Genomic DNA, 12396 nt, shown 5'->3' with positions numbered 1-12396 from the left:
CGAGTCACACAGATTACTCATTTTTGTGCGGGGTCTTGTAACAATACATTTATTGCTTACTTTAGCATTTGTGTGCTGTGTCAGTTTCTGTTCCCCTCTGCATCCAGCTTCCGCTGTGTTCTTGGAGCCACATAGTGTTCTCTGTCTGCTCACAGGATGTCTGGGATGTCCCTGACATGGAGTACACCCCCCCCCCCCCCCCCCCCCCACACACACACACACACACACACACCACTCTGGCAACCCACACACTGGTTTGACCTGAAAGTAGCTGACTGGGCTGTAGGCCTATTGTAAAAGGCATCATAAAGATTACTTCCTAATTGTTTGAATTAACTTGGTGATGAAGCGTAGCCTAAACATTTGGCTGGAGCAGGGTTTCCCAACCTTTTTTCCCCCTTTTTGACATTGGAAAATGTTGTTTTGAAGCTAATTTCCTGAAATTGTACTTAGTTTAAAAATACTGACATATTTTAGGTAGGCTATTTAATGATAATGAATGAATCCAAGATGGTGTAGCAGTCAGACGTCTTTGTCCTGTCGTGTCCCTTGTATATATCGCATTACATATTTTTCATCGCATATCCTTTAAAATATTTTGCTAAACCTCAACATCTAAATACTCTCCTGCAACCCGCCTCACCCAATGTGACGTGGATCTGCTTTTTTTCCCTAAAGTATTTATATTTACTTCGGATCTGGAATCCCTCAACTGAAGCTAGCCAGCTAACTACCAGCTATCAGTCAGCAAACCATTGCCAGCGGTCATCAGCTAACCTTCAGCTCGGAAAGCTCTCGTCAGTTTGAACAACGTGACTCTAATCAGAGCATAACGGACCTGTTATTTTTATCCCCGGATTCCTACCGCAAACTGAACATTTTCATCTGGATCTTCACAACTAGCTAACCGCAATCCCGGACGAATACTCCTGGCTAGCGTTTCCATCCCAGAGCAAGCACCAATTAGCTTGAAGCTAGCCCGGCCAGGGCTCCTGTGCTACCACCGAAGTATACTCCTGGGCTACAATATCCGGACCCCTTCTACAGCCGGTACGGGGCATGGAACCCCGCAGATCCCCTACGACTGGAATACCGACATAATCTGCCCGAGGACTCCAACAGGCCCCTCAGGCGCGACGCCCGCTGAAGGCAGATTATACTAACCAGCTAGGCCTGCTAGCTACCTAGAGCTACTTGGAACCCTACTAATTCCACGACTGGTCTATCGACGTCACTGCACGAAGAGGCAAAAACAGACTTACCCCCATCGCGACGTCCCCCAAAGACTAACTTTCTAGCCCCTGCTATCTGCTTGCTAACCCGGCCTGCTAACTGCTAGCTTTTCCCCGATCTACTAGCTGCTAGCTTGTTTAGCCCCGGCCTACTAACTTTTAGCTTGTTAGCCTGCTAACTGTCTGAATCGCTGTGTCCCCAGCAGCCCAACCACTCACTGGACCCATATGTTCACTTGGCAACGCATGCCTCTCTCTAATATCAATATGCCTTGTCCATTACTGTCCTGGTTAGTGATTGCTGTCTTATTTCACTGTAGAGCCTCTAGCCCTGCTCAATATGCCTTAACCAACCATGTTGTTCCACCTCCTACATATGCGATGACATCACCTGGTTTAAACATCTCTAGAGACTATATCTCTCTCTTCATTACTCAATGCCTAGGTTTATCTCCAATGTACTCACATCCTACCTTACCTTTGTCTGTACACTATGCCTTGAATCTATGCTATCGTGCCCAGAAACCTGCTCCTTTTATTCTCTGTTCTGAATGTGCTAAACGGCCAGTTCGTATAGTCTTTAGCCGTACCCTTATCCTACTTCTCCTCTGTTCCTCTGGTGATGTGGAGGTTAATCCAGGTCCTGCAGTGCCTAGCTCCACTCCCACCCCCCAGGTGTTCTCATTTGTTGACTTCTGTAAACGTAAAAGCCTTGGTTTCATGCATGTTAACATTAGAAGCCTACTCCCTAAGTTTGTTTTACTCACTGCTTTAGCACACTCTGCCAACCCAGATGTCTTAGCCGTGTCTGAATCCTGGCTTAGGAAAACCACCAAAAACCCTGAAATTTCCATTGCTAACTATAACGTTTTCCGCCAAGATGGAACTGCCAAATGGGGCGGTGTTGAAATCTACTGCAAAGATAGTAATACAGAACTCTGCAGGCTATCTAAGTCTGTACCCAAACAATTTGAGCCTCTACTTCTAAAAATTCACCTTTCCAGAAACAAGTCTCTCACTCTTGCCGCTTGCTATAGACCTCCCTCTGCCCCCAGCTGTGCCCTCGATACCATATGTGAATTGATTGCCCCCCATCTATTTTCTGAGCTCGCACTACTAGGTGACCTAAACTGGGACGTGCGTGCTTAACACCCCGGCCATCCTACAAACTAAGCTTGATGCCCTCAATCTCACACAAATGATCAATGAACCTACCAGATACAACCCCAAATCAGTAAACACGGGCACCCTCATAGATGTCATCCTAACTAATTCATCCTCCAAATTCACCTCTGCTGTTTTCAATCAAGATCTCAGCGATCACTGCCTCATTGCCTGCATCCGTAATGGGTCTGCGAGCAAACGACCACCCCTCATCACTGTCAAACACTCCCTGAAACACTTCTGCGAGCAGGCGAGCAGGTCTTTCAGTAGATGAAATTGACTTGGCCGGGGTATCCTGGAATGACATTGACTGACATATGCAACTTTTCTAGGAACAAATATACCAGGCGTCAGTAGATGAAGCCTGGCTATTCTTTAGCTGCCCAAAGTGTCACCACCGATAAATCCACTATAATTGAGAATTTCAATAAGCATACGGCTGGCCATGCTTATGGCTACCACTGGTCCACTCACCCTACAAACAAGCAAGATTTCTGAAAGAGGCTCTCACAGACCTGCAACTTCTTATTATCTGCCAAAATTGTTGCAGAGCCTGGCTCCCCTGTCCTCAAAGGGGGTACTCGACCCAAACTGCTACAGACCTGTATCAGCCACTAATGGCACCTGTACACTTTTGAACTTGTTATACAAACAAGCAAGAGCTCTCACAGACCTGCAAAAAGACACCTGTCCACAACCTCAAACAGTCCACAACCTCAAACAGTCACACTCCAAACTATGGCCAAGACCAAAGAGCTGTCAAAGGACACCAGAAACAAAATTGTAGACCTGCACCAAGCTGGGAAGACTGAATCTGCAATAGGTAAGCAGCTTGGTTTGAAGAAATCAACTGTGGGAGCAATTATTAGGAAATGGAAGACATACAAGACCACTGATAATCTCCCTCAATCTGGGGCTCCACGCAAGATCTCACCCTGTGGGGTCAAAATGATCACAAGAACGGTGAGCAAGATTCCAAGAACCACACGGGGGACCTAGTGAATGACCTGCAGAGAGCTGGGACCAAAGTAACAAAGCCTACCATCAGTAACACACTACGCCGCCAGGGACTCAAATCCTGCAGTGCCAGACGTGTCCCCCTGCTTAAGCCAGTACATGTCCAGGCCCGTCTGAAGTTTGCTAGAGAGCATTTGGATGATCCAGAAGAAGATTGGGAGAATGTCATATGGTCAGATGAAACCAAAATATAACTTTTTGGTAAAAACTCAACTCGTCGTGTTTGGAGGACAAAGAATGCTGAGTTGCATCTAAAGAACACCATACCTACTGTGAAGCATGGGGGTGGAAACATCATGCTTTGGGGCTGTTTTTCTGCAAAGGAACCAGGATGACTGATCTGTGTAAAGAAAAGAATGAATGGGGCCATGTATCGTGAGATTTTGAGTGAAAACCTCCTTCCATTAGCAAGGGCATTGAAGATGAAACGTGGCTGGGTCTTTCAGCATGACGATGATCCCAAACACACCGTCTGGGCAACAAAGGAGTGGCTTCGTAAGAAGCATTTCAAGGTCCTGGAGTGGCCTAGCCAGTCTCCAGATCTCAACCCCATAGAAAATCTTTGGAGGGAGTTGAAAGTCCGTGTTGCCCAGCAACAGCCCCAAAACATCACTGCTCTAGAGGAGATCTGCATGGAGGAATGGGCCAAAATACCAGCAACAGTGTGTGAAAACCTTGTGAAGACTTACAGAAAATGTTTGACCTCTGTCATTGCCAACAAATGGTATATAACAAAGTATTGAGATAAACTTTTGTTATTGACCAAATACTTATTTTCCACCATAATTTGCAAATAAATTCATTAAAAATCCTACAATGTGATTTTCTGGATTTTTTTTCTCATTTTGTCTGTTATAGTTGACGTGTACCTATGATGAAAATTACAGGCTCTCATCTTTTTAAGTGAGAGAACTTGCACAATTGGTGGCTGACTAAATACTTTTTTGCCCCACTGTACGTGGGAACTCCTTCAAGACTGTTGGAAAAGCATTCCAGGTTAAGCTGGTTGAGAGTGTGCAAAGCTGTCAAGACAAAGGGTGGCTACTTTGAAGAATCTAAAATCTGAAATATATTTTGATTTAACACTTTCTTTTACTGCATGATTCCATATGAGTTATTTCATAGTTTCACTATTTTTCTACAATGTAGGAAATGGTACACATAAAGAAAAATCCTTGAATGAGTAGGTGTGTCAACTTTTGGCTGGTACTGTGGGTCTACACCATCATTGGTATTATCAGGCTGTATAGCTAGTTACGTTTGCTCTGACTCAGTACATTTATTAGCTAGTTAGCGATTAGCATTAGCGGCTAACAAGATTCAGGCCCAGTTTGCTAAGAAAAGACAATCTAGCTGTTTGCAGATATAAGAAACACAAACTAATAGAACACTAGTGGATTTATATTAAGAAGCAAAGTGAAAACAGCATCTTTGTCTTCAACAATGTTTAATGTGCTGCATTAATCATGCAGAGACTGAATTCAAGTGTCTCGTGGTTGAGGAACAACATCTGCTCCTTGAGTGACGGGGCGGGGCTAGGTCTGTGTGGAAAGAGGCATGGAGAGAGCAGAGAGAGATGACTTAAGTAGCGAAGTAATCTATAAAAATCTACGTTACACATGGCATATCACATTTAACAAACCAAATATTCAAATACAGTTTTTGAAGGTAAAGTATAAACCCAAACCGGTCCGTGTATCAATACCGGTACATGGCCCAGCTCTAACTCATGCTGACATGACGTATTTCCCCACAACGGAAATAATTCTCTGACTTTATTGTGCAATCCTGTTCGATTTGATGAGCTATGTTTGTAGTTCAAGCATGTTGGAGCCAACCTTTTGAAGCTTTTACTCTAATGAACTTTGAAGTATACGAGTGGCATTGTGAATGTCTTGCATGACATTTTTTTTCTCTCCCTTTCTATAGGTAAACCATCATGATCCCCATCACAGAGCTCCGATACTTTGCCGACACACAGCCGGCGTACCGCATCCTGAAGCCATGGTGGGACGTCTTCACAGACTACATCTCCATCGTCATGCTCATGATCGCCGTGTTTGGGGGCACGCTACAGGTAACCCAGGACAAGATGATCTGCCTGCCCTGCAAGTGGGTGGTCAACAAATCCTGTGAGTACCTCAATATGAGCTTCCGTGACCCCTTTGACCCAGAGCCAAAAGGCATCCAGTATGAACTGGACCGGCACCAGTACAACTACATTGACGCAGTCTGCTATGAGAACAAGCTGCACTGGTTTGCCAAGTACTTCCCCTACCTGGTGCTACTGCACACCCTCATCTTCCTAGCCTGCAGTAACTTCTGGTTCAAGTTCCCCCGGACTAGCTCCAAACTGGAGCACTTTGTGTCCATCCTGCTCAAGTGTTTTGACTCGCCATGGACCACCAGGGCTCTGTCTGAGACTGTAGTGGAGGAGAGCGACCCCAAGCCTCTGGGGAAGATGAACGGTACCATGGACAAGAAGGCATCATGCATCAGCGAGGACGTGGAGGCCAGCGTGCCCATGCTCCAAAGGACCAAGTCCCTCATCGAGCAGGGCATTGTTGACCGCTCCGACACGGGTGTCCTGGACAAGAAGGAAGGCGAGCAGGCCAAAGCTCTTTTTGAGAAGGTCAAGAAGTTCCGGATCCACGTCGAAGAAGGGGACATTGTCTACCGGCTCTACATCCGCCAGACCATCATCAAAGTCATCAAGTTCATCCTGATCATCTGCTACACGGCCTACTATGTGCACTACATCAAGTTCAGTGTGATCTGCACGGTGGACATTGAGAAGCTGACGGGCTATAGGATGTACCACTGTGCTCACCCCCTGGCCACACTCTTCAAGATTCTGGCATGTTTCTATATCAGCCTGGTGGGGATTTACGGTCTCATCTGCATGTACACCCTCTGCTGGATGCTCAGCCGCTCGCTTAAGCGCTACTCCTTTGAGTCAATCCGCGAGGAGAGCAGGTACAGTGACATACCAGACGTGAAAAACGACTTTGCCTTCATGTTGCACATGATAGACCAGTATGACCCGCTCTACTCCAAACGCTTTGCGGTCTTCCTGTCGGAGGTTAGCGAGAACAAACTGCGTCAGCTGAACCTCAACAATGAGTGGACGCTGGACAAGCTGCGGCAACGTATCACCAAGAACTCCCAGGAGAAACTGGAGCTGCACTTGTTCATGCTTAACGGAATCCCTGAAACAGTGTTTGACCTAATAGAACTGGAGGTGCTCAAGCTGGAGCTCATCCCTGATGTCACCATCCCCCCCATCATTGCCCAGCTAGTCAGCCTGAGAGAGATGTGGCTCTACCACACACCGGCAAAAATTGAGGCCCCAGCTTTGGCCTTTCTGAGGGAGAACCTCAAGTCCCTCCACATAAAATTCACTGACATCAAGGAGATTCCTCTATGGATCTACAGCCTGAAGAACCTGAGCGAGCTGCACCTCACAGGGAACCTGAGCGCAGAGAACAACCGCTACATTGTCATCGACGGGCTACGAGAGCTCAAGAGGCTCAAAGTGCTCCGTCTGAAGAGTAACCTGACCAAGCTGCCTCAGGTGGTGACAGACGTTGGGGTCCACCTCCAGAAGTTGTCAATCAACAATGAGGGCACCAAGCTGATGGTGCTCAACAGCCTGAAGAAGATGGTGAACCTGACAGAGCTGGAGCTGTTGCGCTGCGACCTGGAACGTATCCCGCACTCCATCTTCAGCCTGCACAACCTGCAGGAGATTGACCTGAAGGACAACAACCTTAAGACCATCGAGGAGATCATCAGCTTCCAGCACCTGCACCGTCTGGTAAACTTGAAGCTGTGGTACAACCAGATCGCTTATATCCCCATCCAGATCGGCACCTTGACGAACATGGAGAGGCTCTACCTAAACCGCAACAAGATCGAGAACATCCCGGGCCAGCTGTTCTACTGCCGCAAACTGCGCTTCCTGGACCTGAGTCACAACAACCTGACCAGTATACATGCCGACGTGGGCTTCCTCCAGAACCTGCAGTACTTTGCTGTGACAGCCAACAGGGTGAGTACAGATCTAGTATTTGAGCGTCCCAGAGAAAATATTTGATACACACTTGGAACTAACTATCTTTGTTAGGGCCCAGATTATTTCCTGGTCAGGTCAAATGGTCAAAGAAACACTTGTCTTTGCATTTATCTGTGTGTCACAGGAAAATGTTAGACATTTGTTCTTGAAAAGCTCTACTCTCGTCTACCTGCCTCTTTCACATGTGAATGGGAAGGTAGGGCTTAGCATAATGATGAAGACCGGAACGTGGTTATGTTAGGGATAATTTGCCCTAATGATCTTGTGCACATATTGTAGAGTACACATTGTAGAGTTTTGTGTAGTAGACCGAGATGTCTCCAACTCCGTTGAGTTGAAATTATCGCTTCAATAGTTAATTTGCCCATAATTCTGAGACAGTAACAGCCTACCCTGCTAGTGCTAATAATATGTTTCAAATGAGTTCAAGTAAAGTAACTGTCTGATGTGATGCAATGTGCCCGAGTTTTAAAAGTACACTGATGGGGGGGGGGGGGGGCGCTAGTGAGCACCATGGAGTAGACGCTTTTCCGACTACCTCCTCACCCTTGCTTAAATTTGATTTAAATTCTACTTTTGCCCAACCAAACTGCTACTATGAGCAACTCCATGAGAAACACGGCCATGGGGAAACTAATGAATCCAAAAACAACCGGAAAGAAAGATGGTAAAGTCCCCACCACAGCACAAGACGAGGATGGCGATGCTTGCGTTTGCCTGACCGTAATCGCTAGCCCTGACTCGGAGCCCTCACCGACTATTATTTTAGCAGCTATCAAGACAATGGAAGAGGACATGAACGCTTGATTTAATCATCTCGACTCATCCTTACAATCAGTGCAAACCTCCCTGGCTGAACATACAACCCACATTATTGATCTGGAAGGAAACGCAGGTGACCACGAGACATGCATCGCCACCCTCGAGGGACAGTATGAAGAGCTATTAAATCTTTATTTTAAAATTGCAATACTTGCACTTAACGCACCAGAAATCATTAAATGAGTTTGGTCTGGGCAAGAGTGTTGTCTCGTGGCCTGAAATACTATATGCGTGAACGACGGCTTCAGTTCTCACTAATCACAATAATTCCCCTCCTTTTCACTTTAACATTCCTGCAGCCAGGGATGCCCCTTGAGTCCGTTGCTATTTGCCATTGCTATGGAACCCCTAGCTGTCTGTATCAGAAGCCGTCCTGCCATTGCTTCAGCTAAACATAGGCAAGGTTGATCACCGCATCTCGCTCTATGCGGATGACATCATCTTGTTTGTCTCACGCCCCGAAGAGTCATTTCCACTGCTGTTGGAGCTCATCGAATCATTAGGAGAACTCTCTGGGTATACCATAAACTGGCAAAAAAGCGAATTCATGCCTCTTAAAGGGGACTTAAACCCAGAGTTCCTTAAACATATACCTTTTAAATTCACAGGAGACTAAATTAAATATTTAGGGGTTGTCATCCCCAAGGACCCTAAATTGAACTACCACGACGTGATAGAGAAGTTGAAACGCAACATTGAGATCTTGAGAGTGTTGCCTCTATCTATGATAGGCTGTGTTAACGCTATTAAAATTGTTACAGTCCCCAGATTCCTTTATCTCTTTCAGAATTTGGCTGTATTTTAAGTAAAGCTTTTTTCAAATCCTTGGATTCTATTATCTTGCCTTTTGTGTGGGGATACAAAGTACACTAGATCTCTAAAAAACATATAATCAAGCCCAAAGAATTAGGTGGCCTGAGCCTACCAAATTTTCAACATTGTTATTGGGCAGGTTTATTAGGTTTATTGGCAGGATGCATACCCTGGCATGGTAGATCCAAGATATACACAACACCTCTCTTCCAGCACTTTTCTTTTCATCAACTAAATCCTCTACAGGTATTACTGGCAATAACTTTATGCAAAAATGGTATCATAAGGAAAACATTTGGTCTCCCGGAGACCTCTGTATGTCCTATTTGACATAACTATGTCCCCCCCCACACACCAATTGACAACACTTTTTTTTCTGGGCATTACTACTATTACAGACCTTTACATCAATATTTTTGCCACATTCACACAGTTGAGGGAAATGTACGATCTCCCCGCATCTAACTTCTACCGATATCTTCAGATAAGAAACTACGTTTACTTAAATATACCACATTTTGAGGCAATTACACCTGCCCACCAGTTGTATATTTTCATGAACTTCGCCCCTGGCTCCAAGAGTTTGATCTCCAGCTTTGTAGATAACTTTACAGCATATTACTCTAACATTTGAAGGAGACCTGGGAGGAAGACCTTGTTATAGAGATTACTGATGACTGTTGGTGTGATTGCTTCAAGATATTCACTTGTGCTCGATAAACTCCCGACACCAACTTATTCAATACAAAGTGATTCACAGACTACACTATTCCTGTACCAAATTACACTCGTTCTACCCCTCGGTCTCTCCGATATGCCCTCAGTGCAAATCTGAGGGCATATCGGATCTGAGGTTACCTCTTCTGGTCATGCCCCAAACTGCACACATTCTGGCAGGATATTTCTAAGTGTTTCTCAGGAGTATTACAGCTGTAACCTCATACCAGCCCCGGATACTCCTGTTTTAGGCAGGTTACAGCACCTAACGGCTTTAACCCACTGGGAACAAAAAACATTACAATATGGCAGGGTTATTGCAAAAAGAAACATTTTGAGCCTTTGGAATAAGGAGACTGTACCTGTTTTTAAAACCTGGTTAGCTGAAGTCACCAGCTTGCTACACGTAGAAACGATACGACATGATATCTCTGGCAGATCTAATACATTTGTTAAGATATGGCAGCCCTTTATCACGTATCTTTCAAGTGATGATGGGAAACAACATGCAACCTGCAACCAACCCTGATCCACAGTGATTATTTTTAATGCCGAGCATAGTCCTTATACTGTGCAGTGTGTCAAATATCATTGAAGCAAGGTGCCAATTCCTTAAGAGCAATGTTATGTTTTGTTGTTTTTGAATGTATTGATTTGTCTCCAGTTGAGGGGTGGGGGGTATTCTCAGTGTATTGTTTGCTGTCATTATCTGTCTGTTTTGTAAAGCAAAAAATGCATAAATAAAATACTTCTGGCTGCAGATAAAGAGCACTTGTCTCTGGGGTGATTTTCACTATATTGGTACTGTACTTATTTTTTTAGTAACTGAAAATGTAAGCATTTTCAAGCCAATATGAAGTCAAAATGTCTAGTGAATTCGTTTTTAGGACTATAAATAAATAGTTCACTAGTCAAGCTCCTCTAAAACAGTGTCATTCTTTGAACAGTGTGTCCTACACCCCATTAGATGCAACTCAGCCTTGTTAAGCAGATTTTTATTTTGTATTTAACCTTTTATTTAACTGAACAAGGCAACAACTGCCTTGTTCAGGGGCAGAACAACATTTTTTTTTTTTTTACCTTGTCAGCTCGGGGATTCGATCGAGCAACCTTTCAGTTTCTAGTCCAACACTCTAACCATTAGGCTACCTGCCGCCCCAATGATAGCTGGAAAAGGTTTACTGTCTTCTGTACAGAATCATGGTTTTAAGGCGATTCCACTCCAGCGGGAGCAAAAAATATTTTGGGTATCTCAGATTGTTCTGGCAATTGTCACATAGAAACTTCATAGGGAGGAAGGATGTTTAACCCATAAGAGTCTAAGCTATTAACCCATACAAATGCATTGAATAACAGATTCACTACTTTGAACAACAGATAGTCCAAACAAAAAATCTAAAGGAAGTTTGTTCTGAAGAGTCTGTCCTATATCGGAGAGATTCATTTTATTTTTTACATGTACGTATTTAACCCCTTATTTTTGTTTCTAAACAGTCTCCATATGTGACCAACCGCCTCAATTCGGTCTTATGTAGCGAAATCTGAAATTCTATTTTTTATATTGGATAAAAGTAGAGACTCAGAGCTAGAAAATTGTATGTCATACACCATGTTTTAATATTTTTATTTCACCTTTATTTAACTAGGCAAGTCAGTTAAGAACAAATTCTTATTTACAATGACGGCCTACCTCGGCCAAACCCGGACGACGCTGGGCCAATTGTGCGCCTCCCTATCACGGCCAGATATGATACAACCTGGATTTGAACCAGGGACTGTAGTGATGCCTCTTGCACTGAGATGCAGTGCTTTAGACCGTTGTGCCACTCGGGAGCGTGGAGGAACAGTGGGAAAGTAATTCTGCATTTAAAGTTGATAAACTTATAACCCCACTTTTCAGAGTGTAACAAACTAGGTTCCATGTTGACTAGCTAACATTAGGCTATAACTAAAATGGCCCTTGAATGTTTTGGTACACCTACTGGAGAGCTCATCTTTGTCTACACCCATTCAGCATCGTTCACACCCTCTTAAAACTTCTTGACGCTACCCATCCCGGTACCGGGATAATTGTCATCAGCAACCGCTGAATAGCATAGCGCCACAGTCAAATAATATTACTAAAAAATATTCATATTCATGAAATCACAAGTGCAATATTGCAAAACACAGCTTAGCCTTTTGTCAATCCACCTGTCAGATTTTGAAATGATGCTTTACAGCGAAAGCAATCCAAGCGTTTGTGTAAGTTTAGCGCTAGCATAACATTATGTACACTAAGCATTAAGTAGCTAGGTCACGGAAATCAGAAAAGCAATCAAAAAAATTGTTTACCTTTGATCTTCGGATGTTTTCACTCATGAGACTCCCAGTTACACAACAAATGTTCCTTTTGTTCCATAAAGATTATTTTTATACCCAAAATACCGACGTTTGTTTGTCGCGTTATGTTCAGAAATCCACAGGAAAGAGCGGTCACGACAACGCAGACGTATATTCCAAATAATATCCATAATGTCCACAGAAACATGTAAAACGTTTTTTATAATCAATCCT

At 44.2% G+C, this 12396-nt stretch overlaps 1 protein-coding gene across 2 annotated transcripts in view; it reads left to right on the top strand.

The window, feature by feature from the left end:
• The window catches only part of LOC139388713 (volume-regulated anion channel subunit LRRC8A-like), a 40890-nt gene that overhangs the window by 17845 nt on the left and 10649 nt on the right, over positions 1–12396 (top strand). For both annotated transcript variants that reach the window (XR_011629312.1, XM_071135566.1), the window contains exon 2: positions 5343–7464. Coding sequence is in view for 1 of the 2 variants with exons in the window: in XM_071135566.1 (XP_070991667.1) it covers positions 5353–7464 (2112 nt within the window). In the remaining variant the exon portion in view is untranslated. The remainder of the gene's footprint in view (positions 1–5342; positions 7465–12396) is intronic.

Source organism: Oncorhynchus clarkii, chromosome 29 (genome assembly GCF_045791955.1).
Source record: "Oncorhynchus clarkii lewisi isolate Uvic-CL-2024 chromosome 29, UVic_Ocla_1.0, whole genome shotgun sequence".
Classification (NCBI taxonomy): Eukaryota; Metazoa; Chordata; class Actinopteri; order Salmoniformes; family Salmonidae; genus Oncorhynchus; species Oncorhynchus clarkii.
Note: the sequence above shows the minus strand (reverse complement) of the source record. Positions and strands in the feature narration are given on the sequence as shown.